Source organism: Amblyraja radiata, chromosome 29 (genome assembly GCF_010909765.2).
Source record: "Amblyraja radiata isolate CabotCenter1 chromosome 29, sAmbRad1.1.pri, whole genome shotgun sequence".
In the NCBI taxonomy this organism is placed as follows: Eukaryota; Metazoa; Chordata; class Chondrichthyes; order Rajiformes; family Rajidae; genus Amblyraja; species Amblyraja radiata.
In genome coordinates, this window is record NC_045984.1 from 28,080,138 (window position 1) to 28,094,114 (window position 13,977).

At 46.1% G+C, this 13,977-nt stretch overlaps 1 protein-coding gene across 1 annotated transcript in view; it reads left to right on the top strand.

Annotated features, from left to right (window-relative positions):
- Nucleotides 1–13,977, top strand: part of LOC116989629 (glutamate receptor ionotropic, NMDA 3A-like) — a 62,345-nt gene that overhangs the window by 32,888 nt on the left and 15,480 nt on the right. The window contains exon 4 of the mRNA XM_033047197.1: nucleotides 12,650–12,795. Within this exon, the coding sequence (XP_032903088.1) occupies nucleotides 12,650–12,795 (146 nt within the window). The remainder of the gene's footprint in view (nucleotides 1–12,649; nucleotides 12,796–13,977) is intronic.

Sequence of the window (13,977 nt, forward strand, 5' to 3'; positions counted from 1 at the left end):
AGGGAATAACTTGTATAACATCTAGTGCAACATGAAGTCCAGTAAAGTCCGATCAAAGATAGTACAAGGGCCTCCAATGAGGTAGATGGTAGCCCAGGACCGCTCTCTAGTTGGTGATATGATGGTACAGTTGCCTGATAACATCTGGGAAGAAACTGTCCCTGAATCTGGAGCTGTACCCCGGGCCTCGTGACAAGAATAGACAATAGACAATAGGTGCAGGAGTAGGCCATTCGGCCCTTCGAGCCAGCACCGCTCGACAATAAACAAAACTAAAATTAAATACAAGGAAGCTACGCGAGGACTAGATAGATAGATAGATAGATATAATTTAGATAGATAGACTATGTAAATATAACAAAGACAACAAGCACACACAACAGGTGAAGCAGAGTTCTGTGGACTATTGTCACCATCGATGCGTCAGATCAAAGTTCCCCACATCCAATTGTAATTATTGATTGTTAATGAAATACCAAAGGGAGGAATCGGATCAATGAACGTCTACAGTAGATGTGTGGTGCCCAGCCTCTGAATGTAAGCGAAAAGGATGAAGTGTTCAGGAAGGAACTGCAGATGCTGGTTTACACCAAATCTAGACACAACGTGCTGGAGTAACTCAGTAGGTCAGGCAGCATCTCTGGAGAAAAGGAACAGGTGATGTTTCGGGCTAAGATATTTCTTCAGTTTGAAGAAGGGTCTCGACCCGAGACATCTCCAGAGATGCTGCCTGACCCGCTAAGTTACTCCAACACTTTATGTCTGTGATGAGGGTGAAGGGTTTGCAGCTCTCTCCAGCAGAAGCAATCTGGGGTGATCTCCCCACTGACATAGAGAACCATTGACCACTTTACGGTAAACCAGTGTCCGTTATTGCCGATTGTCCGCTATAACAGAGTGACGGGGGTAAAGTTAAACCCAAGGCCGGGAGGGAAGAAACATAGCAATGGGGGGGAGTTATTCTCAGGCTGGGGAGCCGCAGAGCACCCGGCCCCACACGCGGTGTACCGGGACGGGACGGGTACTCACTCTGCCTTCATGCCACTCGCTCTCCCCCCCCCCCCCCCCCCCCACAACTGGGAGCTCCCACCACACGGTGCCAGCTCAGCTGGTAACTGGCGGACGTTTGGGGATGGTGTAACGAGAGCCTCTGTCCGCGAATACCAACATCCACTGCATAGAGGTCCGTTATTGAGGGGCTTTACTGCATTTGTTTCATTGCACATGTTATGACAAAATAATTAACTGCACTGGATTCAATAAAATCAATAGACAATAGACAATAGGTGCAGGAGTAGGCCATTCGGCCCTTCGAGCCAGCACTGCCATTCAATCTGATCATGGCTGATCATCCCCAATCAGTACCCCGTTCCTGCCTTCTCCCCATATCCCCTGACTCCGCTATCTTCAAGAGCCCTATCTAGCTCACAGACCCTGAGACTCTACTGGGTGGGACATGAAAGACTGGTCTTCTAGAATTAGCTATGTATTAAATTAAGCTGTTACAGTACAATAACAACACTGGCAGCTATGGGACGACTGGAAGATTGCCCAGATATGTCCTCGCCACAAAAAGCTGCACAAAGTCACTTCACCTAATTACCACCCAATAGCCAAGCTTTAATCAGCAAAGTGATGGATGTGATTGTTGGTAATGCTCTCCATTGGCAAGAACCCACCAACCCTTCTTGCTGAAGTTCCGCTTGACTTTGGAGCTCATTGCCGTTTCGGCACAGATAACAGAGCTATTTGCCCCGTAGCACCAAGACATCTTCTGACTAAGTGCGGCATTCAGACATCGAATTTACTTGTCCATTGACTGAAGATCCTCTTCTTCTCCTTGCGCATGGCGTGCACAGCCTAAAGTTTTAGGACAACTTGTTCTATTTGATCTTATTTGGATAGGATAGGACAGGTTCTTTATTGTCATTATAACATGTAAACATGTACAACGAAATAAAAAATGCCAACCAGTCAGTGCACCATTCACACATTATCTAAAAGGTAACGATACGTAAAAGAGAATATCTGAAATAAACAACTAAAATAAATAACATGAAAAAAACAAGCATAAACACACAACCATACATTCTTCTGTCGATTGCACAATCCCTTTGGTATGTAGCGCATTTGATTGTGCACGCCAGGTTGATTGCATTAGTTGAAACAGGGCGGACCACGTGAAGGTTGCAATCTCCCGCCCCACTGAAGATCCTCAGCCCTGTGTCATTCTGGTAAATCTACTGTGCAAACTCACGCATGTGTTGACATTGTAAACTATGGTCATCACTTAGGGTGGATCGGTGGCGCAGCGGTAGAGTTGCTGCCTCACAGCGCCAGAAACCCGGGTTCGATCCTGACTACGGGTGCTGTCTGTACGGAGTTTGTACGTTCTCCCTGTGACTGCGTGGGTTTTCTCCGGGTGCTCCAGTTTCCCCCCACACTCCAAAGACGTGCAGGTTTGTAGGTTAATTGGCTTGGTATAATTGTAAATTATCCCTAGTGTGCATAGGGCAGCCTAAATGTGTGGGGATCATCGGTCGGCCCAGTCTCGGTGGGCCGAAGGGCCTGTTTCTGCGCTGTATCTCTAAACTAAACTAAATTAAACTAAACTAAAGTAAAACTGGTGTAAGTGGAATTTAAGTGGAAAAGCTCTCTACCGAATAGAGTCATGCCTTGAGCAAAGCAAATATTTCAGACACAGGACATTGTTGCAGGGTCTCTAGAGTCAGTATTCTAGGCATAACTATTTTAAGCTGCTTCCTTTGTTATCTAAACAGAGGCCGGGGTGTTTGATGGCCATTGTACAGCAGTTGTTTCCATTAGCAACTCCTCAGATAACAGTGCAACATGTACTGTACCTCATGTTACAATGATTTAGGCAACATTCAGGCTTGGGCTGACAGGTGAAGTGAAACTTACACCAGATACGTCAGGCAATAACCAACCCTCAGTTATCAGGCAACTGAACCATCCTACCAACAACTAGAGAGTGGTCCTGAGCTACTATCTACCTCATTGAACACCCTCCGACTATCTTTAATCGGACTTTATTTGTACTTTATCTTGCACTAAACGTTATTCCCTTTAATCTGTATCCATACACTGTGGACAGCTTGATTGTAAAGGGCCTGTCCCACGAGCATGCGACTCCATGCAACAAGCGCGGCCAAACCAGAAGCAGGGGCCGCGCGGAGGTCGAGTGAGTGACATGAAGTTCGAGCGAAGTCCGTGGGAAGTCCGCGCATGACATAAGGCGTCGAGGCGGCTGCAGGCCGCTGCCGCGCGGAATTTTTGAACACAGTCAGTTTTTCGGAGCCCCGTGCGATGTCGGGACCAGCTTTTCTCTTGTGAAAATCTTTTTTGTTGTGTGCTATCCAGTCAGCGGTAGACTACACATGCTTACAATCAAGCTGACCACAGTGTACAGATACAAGATAAAGGGAATAACATTTAGAAACATAGAAACATAGAAAATAGGTGCAGGAGTAGGCCATTCGGCCCTTCGAGCCTGCACCACCATTCAATATGATCATGGCTGATCATCCAACTCAGTATCCTGTACCTGCCTTCTCTCCGTACCCCCTGATCCCTTTAGCCACAAGGGCCACATCTAACGCCCTCTTAAATATAGCCAATGAACTGTGGTCTCAACTACCTTCTGTGGCAGAGAGTTCCAGAGGTTCACCACTCTGTGTGAAAAATGTTTTTCTCATCTCGGTCCTAAAAGACTTCCCCCTTATCCTTAAACTGTGACCCCTTGTTCTAGACTTCCCCAGTGCAAGATAAAGTCCAGTAAAGTCTGATTAAAGATAGTTCAAAGGTCTCCAATGAGATATATGGGAGTTCAGGACTGATCTATAGTTTGTGATAGGATGGTTCAGTCGCCTGACAACAGCTGGGAAGAAACTGTCCCTGAATCTGGAGGTGTGCGTTCGTTTTCACACTTCTGTACCTCTTGCCCGATGGTAGTGGGGAGAAGAGGGAGTGGCCGGGGTGAGACTGGTGCTTGATTATGCTGGTGGCCTTGCCTAGACAGCGTGGTGCAAATAGAGTCAATGGAAGGGAGATTAGTTTGTGTGATGGTCTGGGCTGCGTCCATAACTCTCTGCAGTTTCTTGCGGCCTTGGGTGGAGCTGTTCCCAAACCATGCGGTGATGCATCCTGATAAAATACTTTCTACGGCACATCTGTGAGAGTTGTTGGGGACAAGCCGAACTTCTGAAGGCTTCTAAGGAAGCAACAGCATCAGTGTGCTTTCTTGGCCATTGCTGCAACATGGGTGGTTGGGGACAAGTTGCTGGTGATATTTACACCTAGAAAGTTGAAGTCCTGGAACTGAAGGTTGCATTGCACCAGCCTTTGATAAGATGAACGATATCCGTACAGAGAGCCAACATCCGGGTCCATTTACCTGGTAGAATTATTTGCTGTCTGTTAATCGTCCATCTTGACGTGGATACATTTATCAATGACAAAAAGTTTTTTTCCCCCTCTATTTAATGAGGCAGGCAATTTCCACAATAAGGCTTGTCCATCTAGTGCCATCAACCCTTCCCAATCTGTAGCAACTCAAAATTCAAATACTATTGTAGATTTAGAAGGTAGACGAAAATGCTGGAGAAACTCAGCGGGTGAGGCAGCATCTATGGAGCGAAGGAATAGGTGACGTTTCGGGTCGAGACCCCGGAGGGAAAGGTGACGTTTCGGGTCGAGACCTGGAAGGAATAGATGACGTTTTGGGCCGAGACCCTTCTGGGTCTCGACCCGAAACGTCACCTATTCCTTCGCTCCATAGATGCTGCCTCACCCGCTGAGTTTCTCCAGCATTTTTGCCTACCTTATATTTTTCCAGCATCTGCAGTTCCTTCTTAAACATTGTAGATTTAGATATATCTTAACTGAAATTGGGGTGGGACGGTGGCGTAGAGGTTGGGCTGCCCCCTTACAGCGCCAGAGACCCAGGTTCAATCCTGACTACGGGTGCTGTCTGTACTTTTTCCTCGTGACTGCGTGGGTTTTCTCCGGGTGCCCCGGTTTCCTCCCACACTTCAGAGACGTGCAGGTTTGTAGGTTAATCTGCGTCGGTAAAAAAGAATTGTAATTTGTCCCTGGTGTGTAGGATAGTGTTAGTGCATGGTGTGATCGATGGTTGGCATGGACTCGGTGGGCTGAAGGGCCTGTTGCCGCAATGTATCACTCTAAAGTCTCTAAAATATCTCTCGCAAGTATACTTTTACAAATCGCAAATTGATCTCCAGTTAGTGAGATGGATTTCCAACTAGAGTGGCATACTTGCCATTAAAGTGTGATTGATGCAGGCTCACCTAATGTATCAGTTATTTAACATGATGATATAATGGCATATGTTACACATTGTCACACCTAGTTATACATTCTATCTATAATTGAATAATCAAATTTCAATCAAATTAATCTTATTCCCTACTTAGCTATAGGCCCAGAAATTGCATAACTCTACTACTCTCTCAAGAGTGCTGTGGGTCTCTTAGTTTTGTTTAGAGTAGAGATACAGCAGCGAAACAGGCCCTTCGGCCCACCGTCTGCGCCCACCCCCCGTTCCCGCACACTAGCACTGTCCTACACACACTAATGTGTGAATGTGTGTGAGTGATTGGTGGTGGTCGGAGGGGCCGTAGGCGCAGATTGGCAGCCACGCTTCCGTCAGTCTGCCCCAGGGTAGCTGTGGCTACAGAAGTAGCTTACCACCACCGAGTGTGACTGAGGAGTGAATGAATAATGCGATGTAAAGCGCCTTGAGTATTAGAAAGGCGCTATATAAATCCCATCCATTATTATTATTATTAGGGACAGTTTACATTTATACCGAGCCAATTAACCTACAAACCTGTACGTCTTTGGAGTGTGGGAGGAAACCGGAGAAAACCCACGAGGTCACGGGGAGGGGGTGGAAGATTGCAACCTTCACGGGGTCCGCCCTGTTTCGCCTAATGCAATCAACTCGACGTGCACAAACAGAAGATAAAATAGAACAAGTTGTCCTACAACTTTAGGCTGTGACACGCCACACGAAAGAAGAAGAAGTCACGGGGAGAACGTACAAACTCCGTACAGACATGCGCCCTAAGTCAGGATCGAACCCTGGGGGCCTCTGGTGCTGTAAGGCAGCAACTCTCGTTGTGAAAGGACCATGATGAATTGCAAAGCTTGCAAAACGGCCAAACAAATTTGGATTTCACGTCATTTCCGAGAATGTTTATACACGCTGGTAGTTTTCCAAGTGCATCGCTCACCCAGGTTACGTCAGCAACTGTGCAGCGCACCCAAAAATAATCATTTCTGTTGAGATTTACAATGACTTTGTTCTGAATCACGGTGAATAATGGTGTTCACCATTGTCAGGACCAGCATTGAATAATCTGAATGTGATTTGAAGGGTTAGTCACCTCCCTTCTACAATGCTAGGTACGGTATTGAATAATTCTCAGCCCATCAAATACACCAACCCAATATTGGATCCCAGTCAGCCAACTCCAAATGGATTTGGCAAGTATTTCCTTTCAATGAAGTTGCCAACTATGACTGGAGTTTGCACTATCATGGTGAGGTTTACTAACTGATCATTTACTGGAGTTTTATTTGTTGTTGTTGTATCTGATGTGCCGGTAAAGCTATCGCAGGTAAGACATACATTGTAGAAGCAAAGATCTGCTAGTTTACACCAAAGAGAGATACAACGTAACTCAGTGGGTCAGGCAGCATTTCTGGAGAAAAAGGATAGGTGATGTCTTGGCTCAGGTCTGAAGAAGGGTCACGACCAGAAAAGTCACCCATCCTTTTACTCCGGAGATGGTGCCTGACCCGCTGAGTTACTCCAGCACTTTGCGTGTATCTAAGACATTCATTGCTCTACTTCATACCTGGTGTACGTGGCAAATGAACACCCCTTGAGACACAGAGGCTAGGAGAAATTCTAGAAGAAATCCCGAAAAAACTAATTCCAGAGTGAAGAAATCAGAAGTGCATAAAAGACTGGAGTGAGATACCTGATAGTAGAGGTGGTGCACTTGGTGTAGCGGGAGGTGGAAGTGGTAGGAGTACGGGTGCCCTCTGCGAATCCTGGCTCTTGGCTTCTGCAGGAAGCTGAGCAAAGTGTGAAAACAGAAGAGGTATGAATGAACAAAAATCCATGGCTCCCCACTTTACTGGTGGAGTTACTCCTGATTTCTGCTGTGCAGCTGTCAACTGCACAATGTCGCTACTAGAGGGAGAAAGGTGTAATCATGGGCGGATATTTAAGAAATTTAAGAAATTAGATCTTTTGTCACAAAACGTAAAGGGCCTGTCCCACTTAGGTTATTTTTTAGGCGACTGGGCTGTCGCCACGTGGTCGCCAGGGTGTCACCTGTATGGTCGTGAGTCGTCTCCTCAGTCGCCCAAAGAGTCGTAGCGTCTTTCTGGTCGCCGCTGGATTTTCAACATGATGAAAATTTTTCGGAGACAGTCGGGGACAGTGGGCTTGACGCCAATGAGCGTAGCTTGACTTCTCCCGACGTAGGTGCTGTCGTGGTTGTTGCCAGGTTAACGTAGGTTGTCACCATGTGCTGACTTTGTTTTTTTTTGTTATTAAAGTAATGATTCTATTTCAAATTTTATGTTGAAGGGGGGGGGGGGTCCACCCGCCGGTTTTCGGCGAACTGCTACGACTATGACAGTCGCCTAAAAATAGCCTGTGGGACTTTAAACTCTAGAGAGACAGGGTGGAAACAGGCCCTTCTGTCCACCGGGTTCATGCTGATCTAGCACTATCCTACACACTAGGGGCAATTTTCAATTTTTACTAAAACCAATTAACCTACAAACCTGTACGTCTTTGGAGTGTGGGAGGAAACCGGAGCACCCGGAGAAAACCACAGGGAGAAGGTACAAACTCCGTGCAGACAGCGCCCGTACTCAGGATCGAACCCGGGTCTCCAGCACTGTAAGGCAGCAGCTGTACTGCGACGTCACCCAATCATAGGCAAGGTACAAACTCATAAATGGTTAACACTGGTGGATGAGAAAATAGTGAAAGGATGCAGAATTGAGAAGATTCCCCGAAATTATTCAAAGGTATTCCAAAAAGAGATCTTTGCAAAATTCTCTCCCACAAGCTATTGTTGAACTTGAGATCGCAGACGCTCAATGTGGTATTTGTGTGGGACAAAAAGAGGAATGTTTACGGCAGTAGACATAGAAAATAGTATTCGGTGAGAGGAGTAAGTGTCCAGTGTGGGTGCAATGGGCAGAGACCTGTGTAACTCCATAATATAACACCACTTCTGGTCTTGGCTAGATTGCAGTATAGAAGCAGGTCGTACAGGGTCTTGGTGAGACCACACCTGGAGTATTGCGTATAGTTTTGGTCTCCTAATCTGAGGAAAGACATTCTTGCCATAGAGGGAGTACAGAGAAGGTTCACCAGACTGATTCCTGGGATGTCAGGACTTTCATATGAAGAAAGACTGGATAGACTCGGCTTGTACTCGCTAGAATTTAGAAGATTGAGGGGGGGTCTTATAGAAACTTACAAAATTCTTAAGGGGTTGGACAGGCTAGATGCAGGAAGATTGTTCCCGATGTTGGGGAAGTCCAGAACAAGGGGTCACAGTTTAAGGATAAGGGGGAAATCGTTTAGGACCGAGATGAGGAAAACATTTTTCATACAGAGAGTGGTGAATCTGTGGAATTCTCTCCACAGAAGGTGGTTGAGGCCAGTTCATTGGCTATATTTAAGAGGGAGTTAGATGTGGCCCTTGTGGCTAAAGGGATCAGGGGGTATGGAGAGAAGGCAGGTACAGGATACTGAGTTGGTTGATCAGCCATGATCATATTGAATGGCGGTGCAGGCTCGAAGGGCCGAATGGCCTACTCCTGCACCTATTTTCTATGTTTCTGTGTTTCTATGTAAGACTCTTCTTCAGTCTAGCCTTCCATCTCTCCAGTTTACCTCTCCCCTGACTCTCAGTCTGAAGAAGGGTCTCGACCCGAAACGTCACCCGTTCCTTCTCCCCAGAGACGCTGCCTGTCCCGCTGAGTTACTCCGGCATTTTGTGTCTATCTTCGGTGTAAACCAGCAGTAAATTGTGAAGACGACTGATCAAATGATCAGATCAAGGAAAAGTAGAATGGTTCGTTGTTGGCTGAGGTGAAGGTGACACCGAGGCAAATGCAAGTGGACATCGATCAAGTTGCTGGAGTCAGACAAGACGGGGGTGCAGCCAATGCGGTTATATCATCATACAGCATGGAAGCAGGCCCTTCACCACTCCAAAGCAAACAGGGTTCAATCCTGACCGCCCTTGTTATCTGGGTGGACTCTGCGCATTAATATACATTAACGTGTCAGTGTGCCAGCAGTTATAGAAACATAGAAAACAGGTGCAGGAGTAGGCCATTCGGCCCTTCGAGCCTGCACCGCCATTCAATATGATCATGGCTGATCATCCAACTCAGTATCCTGTACCTGCCTTCTCTCCATACCCCCTGATACCTTTAGCCACAAGGGCCACATCTAACTCCCTCTTAAATATAGCCAATGAACTGGCCTCAACTACCTTCTGTGGCAGAGAATTCCACAGATTCACCACTCTCTGTGCAAATTTTTTTTTTCTCATCTCGGTCCTAAAAGTCTTCCCCCTTATCCTCAAACTGTGACCCCTTGTTCTGGACTTCCCCAACATCGAGAACAATCTTCCTGCATCTAGCCAGTCCAACCCCTTAAGAATTTTGTATGTTTCTATAAGATTCCCCCTCACATCTTCTAAATTCCAGCAAGTACAAGCCGAGTCTATCCAGTCTTTATGATCAAACTCTTGGTATAAATTTAGGAATTGCCCAAGGTTTTTGATAGTTTGCATGCTTTAAAGAGAGAGCCAGATAGGGCTCTTGAAGATAGCGGAGTCAGGGGATATGGGGAGAAGGCAGGAACAGGTTACTGATTGTGGATGATCAGGCATGATCACATTGAATGGCGGTGCTGGCTTGAAGGGCCTTATGGCCTACTCCTGCACCTATTGTCTATTGTCAGTCCGAAGAAGGGTCTCAACCCAAAACGTCACCCATTCCTTCTCTCTAGAGATGCTGCCTGTCCCGCTGAGTTACACATACACAAGAAGAAGTGCATGACTTTAAGTTTGACTGCTGTCAGATGGGCACTTTAATATATATACTTTGTTTGCATTTGAAATTAGACACTGTCATCAAGACTTTGGACATGGGAAATCATGCCTCATGAATTTGATTGATTTTTTTTGAAGAGCTGTCCAAGTGGATTGATGAGGGCCAGGGGCATAGACGTGGTCTGCATGGACTTTAGCAAGGGCTTTGACAAGGTCAAGAAGATTAGAGCTTGTGAGATGCAGGTAAGGTGGCCGACTGAATACAAAGCTGGCTGGAGGTTGGAGGCAGAGGTGGTAGCGGTGGGTTGTTTTACAGATTGAACACTTTCAACTAGTGGATCAGTTTTCTGTGGTCCATCATTTAAGTCTAACTCCAAACTAAACTCAAACTCAATCATTTATATCGAAGATGTGGATGAAAATATGGGTGGATTAATATGTTTGCAGATGACAGTCAAATTGGTAGTCCAGTAATCAATAAGGAAAGCTTATCGAGTCCACACACAAGATTAGAAGTTGTTCAGCCAGAGCTGAACACACTTCTCGGCATCTGCACAATGGTGTCTGTCTTGTGCTTCTTGTGCGTGGTGGTGGAAAGATTGGTTGAAACAGGGCCGCGATGTGAACGCGCTTTCCTTGGCCCCAGGAAAGCTGTGTAAAGTTACAATAAGATGGCGATCAGCTGGTAAAGTGAGCAAAGGAAAGGCAGATGGAATTTAACTTGGACAAGAAGGAAGTGATCCGTTTTGGGAAGTTAAACCAGGGCAGTACCCAGGACATACAAAGTGCCCTTGGAGTGTTGTTGAACAGAGAGACCAAAGAGTACTAAAGTGGAAGTGGCACCGCAGCTAAACATTATTATTATTAATGTTTAGTGTTTTCTGAGTCATTCGTGACTGTCACTGTTTGTCATGTTGTTACTTGCGGGCGGAGCACCAAGGCAAATTCCTTGTATGTGAATACTTGGCCAATAAACTTACTTACTTACATGGTGCTGAAGTAGGTGCATGGAATGCTTGCCTTCATCAGCTGAGACATTGAGTACAAGAGTTTGGACATCATTATAAACGTGAGTTGGGTGACACCAGGAATACTGTGTACAGTTCTGGTCACCATACTACAGGAAAGATGTGACTAAGCTAGAAGATTAACTTCACAAGGACATAAATTCACAAAGGGTCTGAAGAAGGACCTTGATCCAAGACGTCACCTATTCCTTTTCTCCAGAGATGCTGTTTGACCCGCTGAGTCACTCCAGCTTTTTGTGTCTATCTTCTAAAGGACAGCACCTGGATTAGAGGTCTTGAGACATAGAGAGATTAAATAGGCTGCGTCTATTCTCCCAGGAGCAAAGGAGGCGGAGAGGTGAGACAATAGGGTTAAGAAAGGCATGGGTAGGGGAGATAGCCCATGCCCTTTTCCCCATTGTAGGGGTGTCGAAAGCTAGGCACAGATCCACAGTGAGAGGGAGGAGGTTTAAAGAGGATCTGGGGGTTAAATCTTCCACACAAAGAGTAAGTAGTTGGTATTTAGAACGAGCTGCCAGAGGAGGTGGTGGAGACAGGAAGAGTAACAACATTTAAGAGACATCTTGACAGATACTTGATTGAGCAAGACATGGAGGGAATGTGTAGGAAGGAACTGCAGATGGTGGTTTAAACCGAAGATAGAGGCAAAATGCCGGAGTAACTCAGCGGGACAGGCAAGCACTTCTGGATAGAAGGAATGGGTCTGAAGTAGGGTCTCGACCCGAAATGTCACCCATTCCTTCTATACAGAGGTGCTGCCTGTCCCGCTGAGTTACTCCAGCATTTTTGTGTCTATACACTACATGGAGAGGGATATGGATTAATGCAGGCAAGTGGGACAGGCCTTCTTCTGCTTCTGTCGTGTGTCTTTTAGACCTGCAGCTCCGTTGAGGCGAGCCAAGCCAGCGTGTCATCGACCAGGTCAATCAGACCTCGTTCACCATTCATTCGGTGGCCGGTGTTTGGGGCAACCGGTGACAATGTGCTCCACTGTCTGTGTTGGGTCCCCACACTCACAGGAGGCGCTCGCTGGTCCACGAGGCCCCACCTCTTCATCGCTACTCCATAGCGTCCGACACCTGTCCTCAAGCGGTTGAGGGTTGTCCACTGCTTTCGGGGCAGGTCCTGGCCAGGGACGTCCATTGATGTACTGGTGTAGCCTAGATGGTTCCGCTGACTTCCACTGGTCTCTCCACCTCGTCTTGACCCAGGCGACCTTAGAAGCATCAGCCGGTGTTGTGCAGAGCAGCTCTTGGGCTTGCGCGGGACAGGCCTGATGGTTGGCATAGACCACGGTGGGTCAAAAGGCTTGTTTCTATTCAGCAACAAGTCTATGACTCCAAACATAGTGCCATATCCTTACTATATAAAGTAATCACTGGGGTCTCTGCCAGTGGTATCTCAACCTCACGCCTCCCGTGCAATGGAGAGATGGCTTTGAAAAAGTCTAATTTCAGATTTGTTACATTTGTCGTCTAGCTTCACCACCCGTCGCAGGGTTTCCACTTTGGGACGGTTCGAGAGAGCAGCGCGGAGGACTACATGAAGAAGAGCTTCCCTGAGATGCACGAGTACACGAGATGGTTCAACGTCCCAACTACACTCGACGGGGTGGCCCACCTGATGTAAGCAGCCCGGCTCTCACGTAGAGGCGAACCATGGACGGCGTGACAATTGTGTCCCCTTGTCAAATGTCAAATGCTTTTATTTTTCCATTCATTAGAAGCAGATGTACAGAAATAGAACCAACGGCATATAAATGAAACAGTTATTGTACAGTTTCAATTTTAACTTTTTAGCTTTGAGTTGGAGGAAAGGAAAGGTGAAAATGCAAGAAAGAGATACAGTGAGATGTGCAAAAATAGAACCCCTAGACTACCAAAGCAGTGTAGCCAATGAGTGAATAAAAGAAAAAAAAGAAGAGAGGAATAGAAAAAAAAATAAAATGGACAAAAAGAAAAAGAGTGAAAAAAAAGTGGTGATACACCTGCCTCTCATCCCTCCCCACCCACCTCACCCAACCCGTAATTAGATTTAGAACAAGAACAAGGGGTCACAGTTTAAGGATAAGGGGGAAATCTTTTAGGACCGAGATGAGAAAAACATTTTTCACACAGAGAGTGGTGAATCTCTGGAACTCTCTGCCACAGAAGGTAGTTGAGGCCACAGTTCATTGGCTATATTTAAGAGGGAGTTAGATGTGGCCCTTGTGGCTAAAGGTATCAGGGGGTGTGGAGAGAAGGCAGGTACAGGATACTGAGTTGGATGATCAGCCATGATCATATTGAATGGTAGTGCAGGCTCGAAGGGCCGAATGGCCTACTCCAGCACCTATTTTCTATGTTTCTATGTTTCTAAATCCAAAGTTGTGTTGGGCCATACTATCCTTGTAATAAGTCAATGAATGGTGTCCATGTCTTGGAAAAACGATCTGGTTTTTCTAGGACTGGGGATGCTAACGGATGATTGAATTCACAAACAAATAAGCCAAATTGTATTGGACTGGAGATGGGTTTTACCCGTCAAGATAATTTATCTTCCACAAGAGCTTTGTGAGATAACTGTCAATGGAATGGAACAATATTTACAACACACAATCCATTAAAAATATTATCGATTCAAATTTACAACCCATTGAAATCTTTTTGCTGAATACAGCAGCATTAAAATGTCCAACGGAAAAAGACATTTGGTTTATTGTTGTGAGGTGAGAGAGGACCACCCCACTTACTCTCAATCTCCAGCTCCTAGTCCATTTATTTCCCCCCCGTAACCTCAATTAACCACTTTTTAAATACATCAGCGTT